Source organism: Lissotriton helveticus, chromosome 6, assembly GCF_964261635.1.
Source record: "Lissotriton helveticus chromosome 6, aLisHel1.1, whole genome shotgun sequence".
Taxonomy (NCBI): domain Eukaryota; kingdom Metazoa; phylum Chordata; class Amphibia; order Caudata; family Salamandridae; genus Lissotriton; species Lissotriton helveticus.
Window position 1 is genome coordinate 852,570,891 of NC_136067.1, and position 13,948 is coordinate 852,584,838.

General features: G+C 43.2%; 1 protein-coding gene across 2 annotated transcripts in view; it reads right to left on the reverse strand.

The window, feature by feature from the left end:
* Positions 1-296: 296 nt before the first annotated feature.
* TBC1D32 (TBC1 domain family member 32) overlaps positions 297-13,948 on the reverse strand; it is a 940,667-nt gene continuing 927,015 nt past the window's right edge. For both annotated transcript variants that reach the window (XM_078648467.1, XM_078648468.1), the window contains one exon: positions 297-793. In XM_078648467.1, the coding sequence (XP_078504593.1) occupies positions 677-793 (117 nt within the window). In that variant the 3' untranslated portion in view covers positions 297-676. The remainder of the gene's footprint in view (positions 794-13,948) is intronic.

The following is a 13,948-nucleotide window of genomic DNA, read 5'->3' on the forward strand; positions in this document are numbered from 1 at the left end:
CAACAAAGGACCCATTCATTGAACACCAGGTAGTTCGCCTTAGTGGAATTTGCCAACTAAGATTATTAGAACTGATGCTCAACAAATAAAATATCGAAGCTAAATGTCTACTTATCAAGTATTAAATCACTGTTTAAAGGCGTAACTAGAATCAGATGCATAATTAGAGTATCCCTTGAATGTTAAAAATCGGAAATGACATCATTCCGATCTAGTTACGATTTTATTGTAGCATAAATAAAAGGTCAGACTTCCCTCTCCTTCCAGGGATACGAATGAAGACGCGCAGTCTTGCCTTGTAAGCAGATTCCACTTGGATTTATTTGCCATAATACCACAATAAAGTGCATGTACATTGAAACCTTTAACAGGAACAACTGACGGCATCAACAATATAATACTAACGGAAAGTTCGCAAGTAACCTGCTTGAATCCAAGGCGATAAAACACGATTTGTTATCTCCAACATCAGATACAGACAACTCCATTTGTCACTTAAGCGCAGGTTAATAACCCCAAAAATAATTAATTAAGCATTTTACAATATTTACACTTGTAGAAATAAAGCTTTTTTTTGCTGTTAGAAAAAGAAACTAATTTCCATTTTGGAAGATGAAAACAGTCTCTTGGCCTCAAAATCTCGGAAGAAACGTGGAATGTGTGCTTGTCCCATCAATCAGCTCTTCGGCCGAATATTACTCATGTCCTTCAGCAGCATGGGGCGGTGAGTGCGCTCGAGACTTTCCATGTATTCCAAGTAATCACTCACTCGAAAACCAGAAAATGATTCCTCCTGTGAAAAGAGAAGAGAACCATTACTTGATTATGGCGCGGTCTTCAACCCGTTAGCATGCATTTACTTCCAACATATCGTAAACACCGGTTTTTTAGTTTGGTCTTTACAACACATGGTGACGAAAACCTTACATGAATGAATATGTTTGGAATTCACAGGCCATAAAAAAACAGATCATCTGGGAATCAAATGCAATAGTCTGTATTGATCCAGCTACAGGTATTAATTTATTTCAATTTATATAGCGCATTATCACCCCAGGGTCTCTAAGCGCTTGTACACGAAAAAAAAACAACTCTACAGAAACAGGTAGCTAACTTACAACACTCCCCATGCTTCACGGAAGAGTATGGTTTTTAACATTCGGCGGAATGGCAGTAAATTAGGCTCCTTAAGGAGATTAGGTGGTAATTTATTCCATGCTGCAGGAAGCAAAGTGGAGAAAGCACGCCCGCCCAGGGTGGACAGGCGGAAACGTGGGTTGACCAAGAGAGTGGCTTCAGAAGACCGCAGCATCCTACCAGGGGTGTAGCTAGATAGTCTGGTTTTAATATAACTGGGCGCGTTACCGTAGAGTGCCTTGTGAGAAATACACAATCCTTTAAATCCCTTAATTGCCAGAAAAATAGCTGAAGGTGGTTTGGAAGACACCATTAATTTCCCTCCGTCGCATGCCATGCTTTGTTGTTGAAGTAATACGTCATTGATGAACTTTCAGCGCCAAAACCTCGCAGCGATGTTGAAGCTCCACCCCGAATTAAGACGAGTCCTCAACTTTAACGCAAAATTTACAACATTTAACAACACCTGCAGGATTTTTCAGGACATAGTATTTGTAGATGCACTCAAATAATATTATAATTAATTGGTATAAAACCAAAATAAATATAAATACAAATGCCATCTCCCTTTAAGAAATTAAACAAGCATAGCATATCTGACAGTCAATCCAATAAGAGTAAATTCAGAAAAGACCCTTGGCATCTAGCACTCTCTAAGAAGCAAGCAGGAAAGGATGAAATTGACTCTTCCCCAAAAGTACATCTATTGTAACGTTCTCCACAAAGAAAACACACAAATCATAGCATGTTTTTACATAAATGAGCAGCACTAAAAATGTTACATTATTTTTTTTTTTGATAATCAAGTTTATTGGCATTTATACGAATCCACACAATTCCATTGACAGCACAATCAGGCACATCACTTCGACAGTCTATAACAGTAAGGTTGGAGACCGAGACCTGTTTGTCGGGTTTCAGATTTAAAAATACAATAGGATGAGCACAATACATGAGAAACACCCAGGAATCAGAATAGAAGATTAAACCATTTACCCCAGATCTTTCCAAACAATTCAGGGTGACCCCGGGCCTCAAAGAGGGGTTGCCGTTGCTCCTGGGTCCCACGCCAGTCCACCCCCCCACCTCCACTTCCGTAAGGTAGGGGGCCTAACCTGCGACCAAAGCGCTGCAATGTCACGTTTTGCAACTGCAAAGGTTGTTCCCAGGAATCGTTTATTGGCCCGAGAGCCGTCCAGGCAATCAAACACACCGGGTCATGGGGAACAACCCTCCGTGTAAGCTCAAGCTCTACTTCAGCTCATAATGCCGTGATGGCTGGGCGCTGCCAGACCATAAGATAACAAGCATTTACAATGCAATGGTTTCGCCGTTCGAAGAGTTAGAGCTATTGGCATTTTAAATGACAAAATTTGTATTTATGTGTTGGTTTTGAAAACAGATAAATAAATGGCATTGTCATTTACATTGCCATTAGCTTAATCTCTCGCAAATGTGAAACCTATTGTACCCTACGGACAGCACAGGTAAGAAGAGATGTTGGAGGCACAGGGGCACCGCTGTTCTAGCTCTCCAAAACCCAGGGGCTGCATGTATAGGAGGGCCTAAAGACGTCAGATTTCCTCTTACTTTTATTGAGGGATAGACCCTGATACTGTAGGGGCATATCTGATCTTGCAGATATGTCAGCACCTGTGTTATAGTGCACCCTGCCTCAGAGCTGGTAAGGCCTGCTAGCGGTTGACTTACATATATCCTGGGAAGTGATAGTTGTAGCCTTTGTTGTTTTGTCTTCAAGTTGCCATGCATGCTGCAGTGGCAGTCTGCAGAGCCTAGGTGAGAAGTCCCTAGGGACCCTCTTCAGTCCCAAAGCCCTAGATGCCCAAGTAGCTTTTACTAGGGGCTTACAGGGGGCCTGAAGGGCCAACTGTGGATCAGTTTTAGGGAAAGAACACGTAGAGGGAATCTGGAAAGAAGGGACCTAGTACTCGACAGGCAAAGTTGCATCAAAAGCCGGGCAAAAAAGTGTTGGGGGTTGGGGGGAAGACTGCAACAGAACCCCATTTTCTCACAGACCTGAAGACACACAGAAAGGGCATTGCTGGGGTTGGTATTATGGGACACATGCAGCCTATGTTTAATGTAGACACAGGCACACAATTCTCATCACTTGAAACTTGGGAAGAGATTGAATGACTCCCTTATGTGGTATCATAAGCTTAGCCCCCATTTTATTATGGATAAAAACATGGTTGAACCTGAAACTCACCCTGAACCATGAGGTTTTAAGAGATTACATGAAATTGGAGAAATCAAAGGAAATCCAGTGGTTGTCCTTTATTAAGACAACCACTATGGAATTGGGATGCCCTGAGATTTTTACTAACCCAGATGGGCTGTTAAAGGGTGACATCAATTGGGTTAAGACTAATTTTAAGAAACTCAGAGACCAGGAGCGGGAATATGTGCAATTAAACAAACCTACCGTTAGGGCCCATTTCCTACTAATTGTGTCTCTATCTATCCAACCATATCTCAGTACCATAACGGTCCCATTCCATCGTTGGTTGATAACAAAATTTCGTTTTAATCAAATCCATTTCTTCCTGTCTGATCCCATGGGTTGGTATAGGCCAGAGGAAGCGGTACCATGCAAATGTGATGGCCACTCACCCCAAGATATAATGCACTTTTTATTTTTTTGCTCCTTTTATAGCAGCGGCAGGAAAAAGTTTATTCTCCCACTTTTAAAAGATAAGGATTCCTTACAAATTAAGCCAGCACTGCTCCACCTACAACTAATGGAATCTCCAGTGATTATGTTTGGTGTTGCTAATTTTTTTGTAGCATCCATTAGAAGCAGGAAGATTAGACTGGCGAAAATAATATAATGGTGCCATAAGTACGTGTTTTTAAATAAATAATAATGAACTGATGTTTTTATGTAAAATTGCTTTTTAAATTGTTTCTATTGTATTGATGTAACCTTTGCATTATTTATTTGTATAGTATACTTTTATGATTTTTATTAATCGAATAAAGTGTGTTTTGACTTGACTTGACTCCCTTATGTGGTAGCCGGTCATGCTCTTTAGTGGTAGGCAAACAGGTCCCCTTGCTCCCCGCTCCTACTTTGGGAATTACCGATTCATCTAACCTTGAGATTAGGTGAAAGCACCCAAAGACTTCTAAAGGCAACAGTATTCTATAAGTATCCTGGAATATCGCAGGTATTTAAAACAAATTCGATAATTTGGATTAGTTTTAATTAATTTCTCACTTTAATATTTCTTGCTGTCAGGAAACTTGGGCAGCGACCTGTTTTTTTTGCCGACTGGTTTCGTTCATTTTACAGTTTAGCTGTCACATTATAGGAGGGTCGAGGGGGCTATGTATTTTAATATCAGTTAATAGCTCAAGCACTAAAAGGAGAATTATTGCCCCCATGCTTTAGTATCGGCTGTTGAGATTTCATCTCTCTGATTTTAAAAACATCTTACTAATTCACTGGTACAATAACAACTTTGATTCTAGAAGCAATCCGATTATAATTAACGAATTAGAGAATAACCTGAACACATATTTTGCAAACAGCAAGAGGCTGGTTAACATGGCTGGTTAACATCGAACGGGTAGACGATTTTAAGTGCCTTGAGTGCACACTACCGTCAGCAGGCGCCTGCTGGTGGATATACAAGACATGGGTCTGAAGCATTGTGCTCACCATCGTTATGGTGAGTCTCTCAACCACGTACTGATGAAGTACAAAGCAAACTCCTTTTTGCCTCGGTAATCTGCCCTAAGGGGGATACAATATTACCCTATTTTAGGAGTGGAGGAGCCTGTAGCACCATTGATTGTATTCTATTCTCATTCGATCTTTCCATGGATAACCAATTCTTAATCACAGGGCAGAACCCCCGAAGATCATAAACTTTTATTCTGTTATTGGTTAGCCTTTAACAACTCTGATGACAATGGATATCAAGCCACGAGGTGATGGGCTACATAGATGGTTTGATAACGCTTGCTCCATGGCCCATAGGAAACTATTGTTTGCTTTGATAAGGAAACCATGAATCTCCGGGGAAGTCAGAGAATGCAGGAGGGATTACAAGGCAATGATTGAGCGGAAAAAGAGCATCATCAAAAATAATGCCTGGGAAAATCTAATTGTAGCTGAGGAATTTAGGGATATGAGCACCTTTTGAACAGTTACCAACTCCCAAATACCCTAAAGGTGGAAACTCTGATTCCATCTGAAAGTTGGGTTGTCCTGGGGGAAAAAGATGGCGTCCGAGATGGACGTGAGAGAGGTTAGCTCCGCGATGACTCCTCTCGGCTTTTGAGGAAATCCAAATTAACGATGCCGAACTGAGAAATAATTGCAGCACAGGAGCTGAATTTTTACCGCTTGTTTTCGGGGACTGTGACGGCAGCTGTAAACGCCGGAGTGGGGGCTGACGAGGCAGACGGAGTACCATGGCAGGCCCTATCTGATACACTGTGGTCCCGGAGCGGACTGTGTTTGTTGGCGTGGTACCTGGTAACGAGATGTCGAAGGGTGCACAGAAGATACACAAAAACAATGGAGAGAGCAAGGGTTATGCACAGAAGATACGGCAGGCTGTGCGAGATGCAAGTGCGGTGGGTAACCGGTACTCCTAGTGTCTTCTTGTCTTTCCATCGCTGGCACTAAGGTCATAGGGGGACACGCCGAGGCTGAGTGTGATATCTCCCTTAGTATTTGAAACCAAATTGGTGCCCGTGTTTTCTTCACTGCTGGGGTCTGAGAGCATAGGGGGAAACACGCTGAAGGTTGAACTCTGATTCTAGCTCTCCAAAACCCAGGGGCTGCATGTATAGGAGGGCCTAAAGACGTCAGATTTCCTCTTACTTTTATTGAGGGATAGACCCTGATACTGTAGGGGCATATCTGATCTTGCAGATATGTCAGCACCTGTGTTATAGTGCACCCTGCCTCAGAGCTGGTAAGGCCTGCTAGCGGTTGACTTACATATATCCTGGGAAGTGATAGTTGTAGCCTTTGTTGTTTTGTCTTCAAGTTGCCATGCATGCTGCAGTGGCAGTCTGCAGAGCCTAGGTGAGAAGTCCCTAGGGACCCTCTTCAGTCCCAAAGCCCTAGATGCCCAAGTAGCTTTTACTAGGGGCTTACAGGGGGCCTGAAGGGCCAACTGTGGATCAGTTTTAGGGAAAGAACACGTAGAGGGAATCTGGAAAGAAGGGACCTAGTACTCGACAGGCAAAGTTGCATCAAAAGCCGGGCAAAAAAGTGTTGGGGGTTGGGGGGAAGACTGCAACAGAACCCCATTTTCTCACAGACCTGAAGACACACAGAAAGGGCATTGCTGGGGTTGGTATTATGGGACACATGCAGCCTATGTTTAATGTAGACACAGGCACACAATTCTCATCACTTGAAACTTGGGAAGAGATTGAATGACTCCCTTATGTGGTATCATAAGCTTAGCCCCCATTTTATTATGGATAAAAACATGGTTGAACCTGAAACTCACCCTGAACCATGAGGTTTTAAGAGATTACATGAAATTGGAGAAATCAAAGGAAATCCAGTGGTTGTCCTTTATTAAGACAACCACTATGGAATTGGGATGCCCTGAGATTTTTACTAACCCAGATGGGCTGTTAAAGGGTGACATCAATTGGGTTAAGACTAATTTTAAGAAACTCAGAGACCAGGAGCGGGAATATGTGCAATTAAACAAACCTACCGTTAGGGCCCATTTCCTACTAATTGTGTCTCTATCTATCCAACCATATCTCAGTACCATAACGGTCCCATTCCATCGTTGGTTGATAACAAAATTTCGTTTTAATCAAATCCATTTCTTCCTGTCTGATCCCATGGGTTGGTATAGGCCAGAGGAAGCGGTACCATGCAAATGTGATGGCCACTCACCCCAAGATATAATGCACTTTTTATTTTTTTGCTCCTTTTATAGCAGCGGCAGGAAAAAGTTTATTCTCCCACTTTTAAAAGATAAGGATTCCTTACAAATTAAGCCAGCACTGCTCCACCTACAACTAATGGAATCTCCAGTGATTATGTTTGGTGTTGCTAATTTTTTTGTAGCATCCATTAGAAGCAGGAAGATTAGACTGGCGAAAATAATATAATGGTGCCATAAGTACGTGTTTTTAAATAAATAATAATGAACTGATGTTTTTATGTAAAATTGCTTTTTAAATTGTTTCTATTGTATTGATGTAACCTTTGCATTATTTATTTGTATAGTATACTTTTATGATTTTTATTAATCGAATAAAGTGTGTTTTGACTTGACTTGACTCCCTTATGTGGTAGCCGGTCATGCTCTTTAGTGGTAGGCAAACAGGTCCCCTTGCTCCCCGCTCCTACTTTGGGAATTACCGATTCATCTAACCTTGAGATTAGGTGAAAGCACCCAAAGACTTCTAAAGGCAACAGTATTCTATAAGTATCCTGGAATATCGCAGGTATTTAAAACAAATTCGATAATTTGGATTAGTTTTAATTAATTTCTCACTTTAATATTTCTTGCTGTCAGGAAACTTGGGCAGCGACCTGTTTTTTTTGCCGACTGGTTTCGTTCATTTTACAGTTTAGCTGTCACATTATAGGAGGGTCGAGGGGGCTATGTATTTTAATATCAGTTAATAGCTCAAGCACTAAAATGAGATTTATTGCCCCCATGCTTTAGTATCGGCTGTTGAGATTTCATCTCTCTGATTTTAAAAACATCTTACTAATTCACTGGTACAATAACAACTTTGATTCTAGAAGCAATCCGATTATAATTAACGAATTAGAGAATAACCTGAACACATATTTTGCAAACAGCAAGAGGCTGGTTAACATGGCTGGTTAACATCGAACGGGTAGACGATTTTAAGTGCCTTGAGTGCACACTACCGTCAGCAGGCGCCTGCTGGTGGATATACAAGACATGGGTCTGAAGCATTGTGCTCACCATCGTTATGGTGAGTCTCTCAACCACGTACTGATGAAGTACAAAGCAAACTCCTTTTTGCCTCGGTAATCTGCCCTAAGGGGGATACAATATTACCCTATTTTAGGAGTGGAGGAGCCTGTAGCACCATTGATTGTATTCTATTCTCATTCGATCTTTCCATGGATAACCAATTCTTAATCACAGGGCAGAACCCCCGAAGATCATAAACTTTTATTCTGTTATTGGTTAGCCTTTAACAACTCTGATGACAATGGATATCAAGCCACGAGGTGATGGGCTACATAGATGGTTTGATAACGCTTGCTCCATGGCCCATAGGAAACTATTGTTTGCTTTGATAAGGAAACCATGAATCTCCGGGGAAGTCAGAGAATGCAGGAGGGATTACAAGGCAATGATTGAGCGGAAAAAGAGCATCATCAAAAATAATGCCTGGGAAAATCTAATTGTAGCTGAGGAATTTAGGGATATGAGCACCTTTTGAACAGTTACCAACTCCCAAATACCCTAAAGGTGGAAACTCTGATTCCATCTGAAAGTTGGGTTGTCCTGGGGGAAAAAGATGGCGTCCGAGATGGACGTGAGAGAGGTTAGCTCCGCGATGACTCCTCTCGGCTTTTGAGGAAATCCAAATTAACGATGCCGAACTGAGAAATAATTGCAGCACAGGAGCTGAATTTTTACCGCTTGTTTTCGGGGACTGTGACGGCAGCTGTAAACGCCGGAGTGGGGGCTGACGAGGCAGACGGAGTACCATGGCAGGCCCTATCTGATACACTGTGGTCCCGGAGCGGACTGTGTTTGTTGGCGTGGTACCTGGTAACGAGATGTCGAAGGGTGCACAGAAGATACACAAAAACAATGGAGAGAGCAAGGGTTATGCACAGAAGATACGGCAGGCTGTGCGAGATGCAAGTGCGGTGGGTAACCGGTACTCCTAGTGTCTTCTTGTCTTTCCATCGCTGGCACTAAGGTCATAGGGGGACACGCCGAGGCTGAGTGTGATATCTCCCTTAGTATTTGAAACCAAATTGGTGCCTGTGTTTTCTTCACTGCTGGGGTCTGAGAGCATAGGGGGAAACACGCTGAAGGTTGAACTCTGATTTGAGCGCTGAGTGCTGAAGGCTATAGGCATTATCTTCTAGTGGATTGAGACCGGCATACAAAGTGCAATATCAGACGTTGTGACCCCACTCTGAATTGGGTTGTACTATTAAGACTCTAACCTTTAAAAACAAGTCAGGTCCCGGGCTGGCCAGCCAATCACAGCGCGGCCCGGGGAATGACATCACAGGGGTGTCCCGGGCCGGCAGCCAATGACAGCGTGGCCCGGGACAAAGGGGCGGGACTTAAAAAAAGTCCCAGAAACGCCCCCGAATCGCGTTTTCACCAGAAAGCGTGATTGACAGCCTCTGTCTCCCAATGGCTAGCCTCCATTTATGGAGCTAGCCAATGAGAGACAGAGGCGGAACCAAAGTCGATATGTAGGGTCATGAGGTTTCGCCGTGGGCAGAGCAACTGCTACGCAGTTGCAACGCCCAGGGCGAAACCTAAAAATCAGCCGGAGCTTGGTGGGAGAGGTAATGTGTGTCTGGAGGGCGTGCTGCAGCTGCAGGTACTTGTAGAACTGGGAGGCAGGGAGGGAGTAGCGCTGTTGCAAATCCGTGAAGGCCCAATATGGTCCCCGACCCAGACGTCCCCAAGCAGCGAGATCCCAATGCGATTCCATTGGCGAAAGTCTCGGAGGGCTGAAGTCTCCCTCAGCCAGAAAAATGTTACATTATTAATTCCAAATTACACACTTGTATATTATTTTAATTTTCTGTGAAATACATAATTTGTTGCACAGAGCAATCCTAAATGTGATAGATGCAAAAACACAAGAGAACAAAAAAGCTGTATTTTGTACATTCATAGCAGTCAAGGTTAGCTCACAGCCTCGCAGTGTTGCAATACAAGTACATCCCTTGAAATAAAATTAAATACCAGCATTGGGAAAGCCCACAGCTACCTCCGAAGAGTTGTCCCGGTGCTGGGGGCCGTCGGGAAGATTAAGCGAGCTATTGCCCAGAGTCACATGGTGCTGGGCTAACCTGCCGCCAGTGCCGGAGACCGAACTGTGACCCCGTGGTCCGGAGTCAGGCACCCTGGCCGCTGCTCCACACCTCTTCCACAATGTCGGAATGGGTTCTTCACTCACCCCATGCTTTAGTGTCCAAGTGGGTTCTTCACTCGCCCTAGTCCCAAGTTGTACTTCTGGATTTAGTCACATTTCTGGTTCTCGGTTTCCCTCAGCAGGGCAGGGTAGGAGATTGAAGCCAACATTGTCTCCATTGGGTCAAATATATTTATAAGTGTTAACACTGTAGCCTTGAATACATGGCAAAGATAGAATTTCCTCAGGAAGACTTTAATATCTTGTACCAATCCTCAGGAATCAGGAAAATGACCAAATCCCAATTTCTTATTGATGCTTAAAGCCACTCCTTGCCTCTCCTACACGCTTCTGGTCCCCTGGTAAGGTTCTATGCAGCAGGTCTCTCTACAGCTAGAACTCTTTCAATGCACACCACAGGCCACTCATAACTTGCTAAATGGATATTCTTCAGAGGATAGATCCCTTCTGCCTACTGTGTCCATTATAAGTGACAAAACATACTTACCTTCTGAAATAATATTGCTTCTGGACACAATTGTCCTGCAGCTTTCTCACTTTACGACCTATTGTTCAAGGCTGCAGACTGATCTGGAAATCTCCCAAGGAATATCTCTCTAGTCCTGGCAGGAGGCATAAGCTCTTCAGCTGCAACTTCGCCTCCAGAGTTGACAACACCGAAGTTTAATAGGTGTCCAATGGCACACCGGCATAAGCTCCTGAAACTGTTTAGGTGACCCATCAAGGCTTGAGAGGAAAGAAGAGAGCATCAAGGAGAGTGACAAATATAGCACATAATATGTCTGATTACCGCAGCATCTTATTAATCCACACAGTTACTAACATGGGAGGAGAGACAACAATGTGGAATCTGCAGTAAGGTTATGTATCGACCAGAAATATTGTTACTAAAAGTAAGTAACTTCTTCTGATGGATAAATCTTCCTGTAGAATTCCCACTTTATGAATGAGTCCCAAAGCAATACCTCTCTGGGCAATGTGACGGAGTAGTGCAAGTTATCCAAGGAAGTCGTGCAGCAGAGCTTGGGCAAATGACCCATCACTGCTTGCTTGAGATGTCATTGTTTCGTAAGAGTATGGATGAATGACCACGTAGATGCCAGACCGATGTTTGGCAACCAGGAAGTCTCTGGAGACAACCTTGGCCATAGCAGAATGGCAGGAATATCCTCTGGGGGATCTTTTTAGGCTAGGGCATAGTAAATTATGATACAGAGGATAGTCCAAAACAAAATGGCATGTTTGATCGTGGCCTTGCCCTTTTATGCTCTGATGAAGCTCACAAAGAGCTAATCATCCACTCTGCCCTATTGCAAGTGAACAATATCATGTGATACCACACATGATGGGTCCATTCTAACCCACAGTTCCCTCTTTGAAGTTGGATGAGGAGACAAGAAGAAAGATAGAAGAGTACAGATTAGCCAAATGAAATGCAGATACCACTTTGGGAATGAAAGATGGGTACGTGTGGAGAACTAACTTTTCTGTGTAGAAAATTGTGAAAGGTGGATGAACTGAATGGGTATGAGGTTTTCTGTCTCTGTTAGAATAAGTTATTACCACCAACATAACTGTCTTCAAGGAAAGAAGCAGAACCAGGCTTTGCCTCGAATGTGGATGCCATCGGGAAAGATATCCTAACATTTAAACTTCACTGAGGAATAGTAAATCGAGTTGGATGAAACAAGTAAACCAGACTTTTCATGAAAAGTGTCACTTGTGGGAATCTAACCAGTGATGATCAGGAAGGTTCATGAAGGCATACAGGGAAGAAAACTACTCTAACAGCAGTCAATACCAGTCCCTGCTGTTCATAGGATAACATGGAATACAAGACGTTGGACAAACAATTTACTTACCTTCAGTAACGCTCTTTCTGGTGGATACTTTACCTAACTACAGATTCCACACTGGGAGTATACCCACAGGCACCAGACTGGATCTGGAAAATGTTCTTAGTCTTGCTCCAGAGTGCCAGCAGGTGGCATTCTGTAGATCCATGCAGACTCTGTCCTACCCCAGAATATCAGTCTGGGACATATATAAGCTCGACTCCTGCACAGTGATGTCAGTTTCTTTCTTGACTCCATCTGCGCCCTTGGACATGAAACTTGAAATGTAATCCGATGTGAAAGTGTGCAGCTCCCTAAATGCGGACCTTTTCATAGGCAAATAGATCTCTAAATTGGGAACGTTTTCTAGACGAAGAAAAGAGCCCATTCTATGGAGCAGGGAGGTCGGAGGGAAGTGAGGAATCCGTGGCTAGATAGAAAGAAACTTGTTCTACTGATGGTTGCACCTAATCAAAGAATCCTCACCTTATGCCTCCCAAAGTGGTTAGTGTGTGAAATGGCTCAAAACAAAAAGCCCTGCAGGACCAAATGGGTAAAGAGCCCTTCCCGCCACTGGCTATCAGGGAAGGAACCTGTGGATTGATGCCCACGTTGCAGTCTAACAAAAATCTAGAACAGGCATTCTGCATGCCAATGCAATGGTGGCAGCCTTGACTCTGGTCAAATGAGACCTCAGGCCTTCCAGGAACTGATTCTTGGCCAATGAATAGCAGATCTTAAAACAGAGGATGATCTATCTATGGCCCTTTTTTGCAAGGCCTTACCCTTCTTTGCCAATCAAACCTAACAAAGAGCTGCTCGTCCACCAGATGGTATTTGGTACGATCAATGTTAAAGCTTAAAGCTTTTTGGGGTCCTAGTCGTGCTGCCTCTCCTCCTCTTTTGATGGGTGAGTGGAGCAAAGAATGATGGACGGGTGATGGGTTGTGGGTTACACATAATGAAAATAAAAAACAAATTAAGGTCCCAGTGCGGCATCACTTAAGGCTTAGGTGGAAACCTATGAACCAGACCTTTAAGAGACACTTCAAAACAGGTGATTTACATATGAGCAGTTGGTCCAGCAAATGTAGAAGGTCCGACAAATACCCTACTGGGCCAAAAGATAAAACATACAAAAGGAGACTGACAGCTTTGCTTCTAAAGGGTCAACTTGGTAAATGCCACACCAGGCCACAAATTTGTCCCCTCGCCAGACATAAATGGATTTTTGGGAAGGCCCAAGGATGATGCGTACCAATTCAAGAGGCAGATGGAACTCAGTCAGCTGCCAGCACTCAATCTATGTGAATACAGGTGTAGATTATGCAGATTTGGCTGGAGGACACTGCCCTCCTGCACGGGTGCATTTTTTAAAAATGCAAGCTAACAGAAATCTCACTTTCAATAAAAACAAATGGAAATGTATGCTCTGCTGCAATCGTTCTCTTTATAATTGCATTAAAGGTGCAGTGCCTTATGTGGCTAATAGAGATCCATTTAAAACTCCACAGTGACACCTAGTAACAGCCTGTGGTACTGCACCCTTTCCCTGCTTTGTGTATTTTCTTTTATTACTAATGCTACTGCTGGGATGTTTCTTGACAAAAAAACTTACAAACATTATCATTTGCAACGCCAATAGCTCAAACTTTCACTTAATGCAAGACCTTTTGCATTGCAAATGCTTGTTTGAATAGCTACCATTAAAGGGACAACTTCAGGTGAATCCTCCCTGCCAGCACTGTTCTTCTCAACATTGGGCCGCTTTTCCTCCCGCATTTCTTGTGCTGCTCTGCACTTGCACACTGCTACAAATGCCCTGAGCCCACACTATTGTTTTA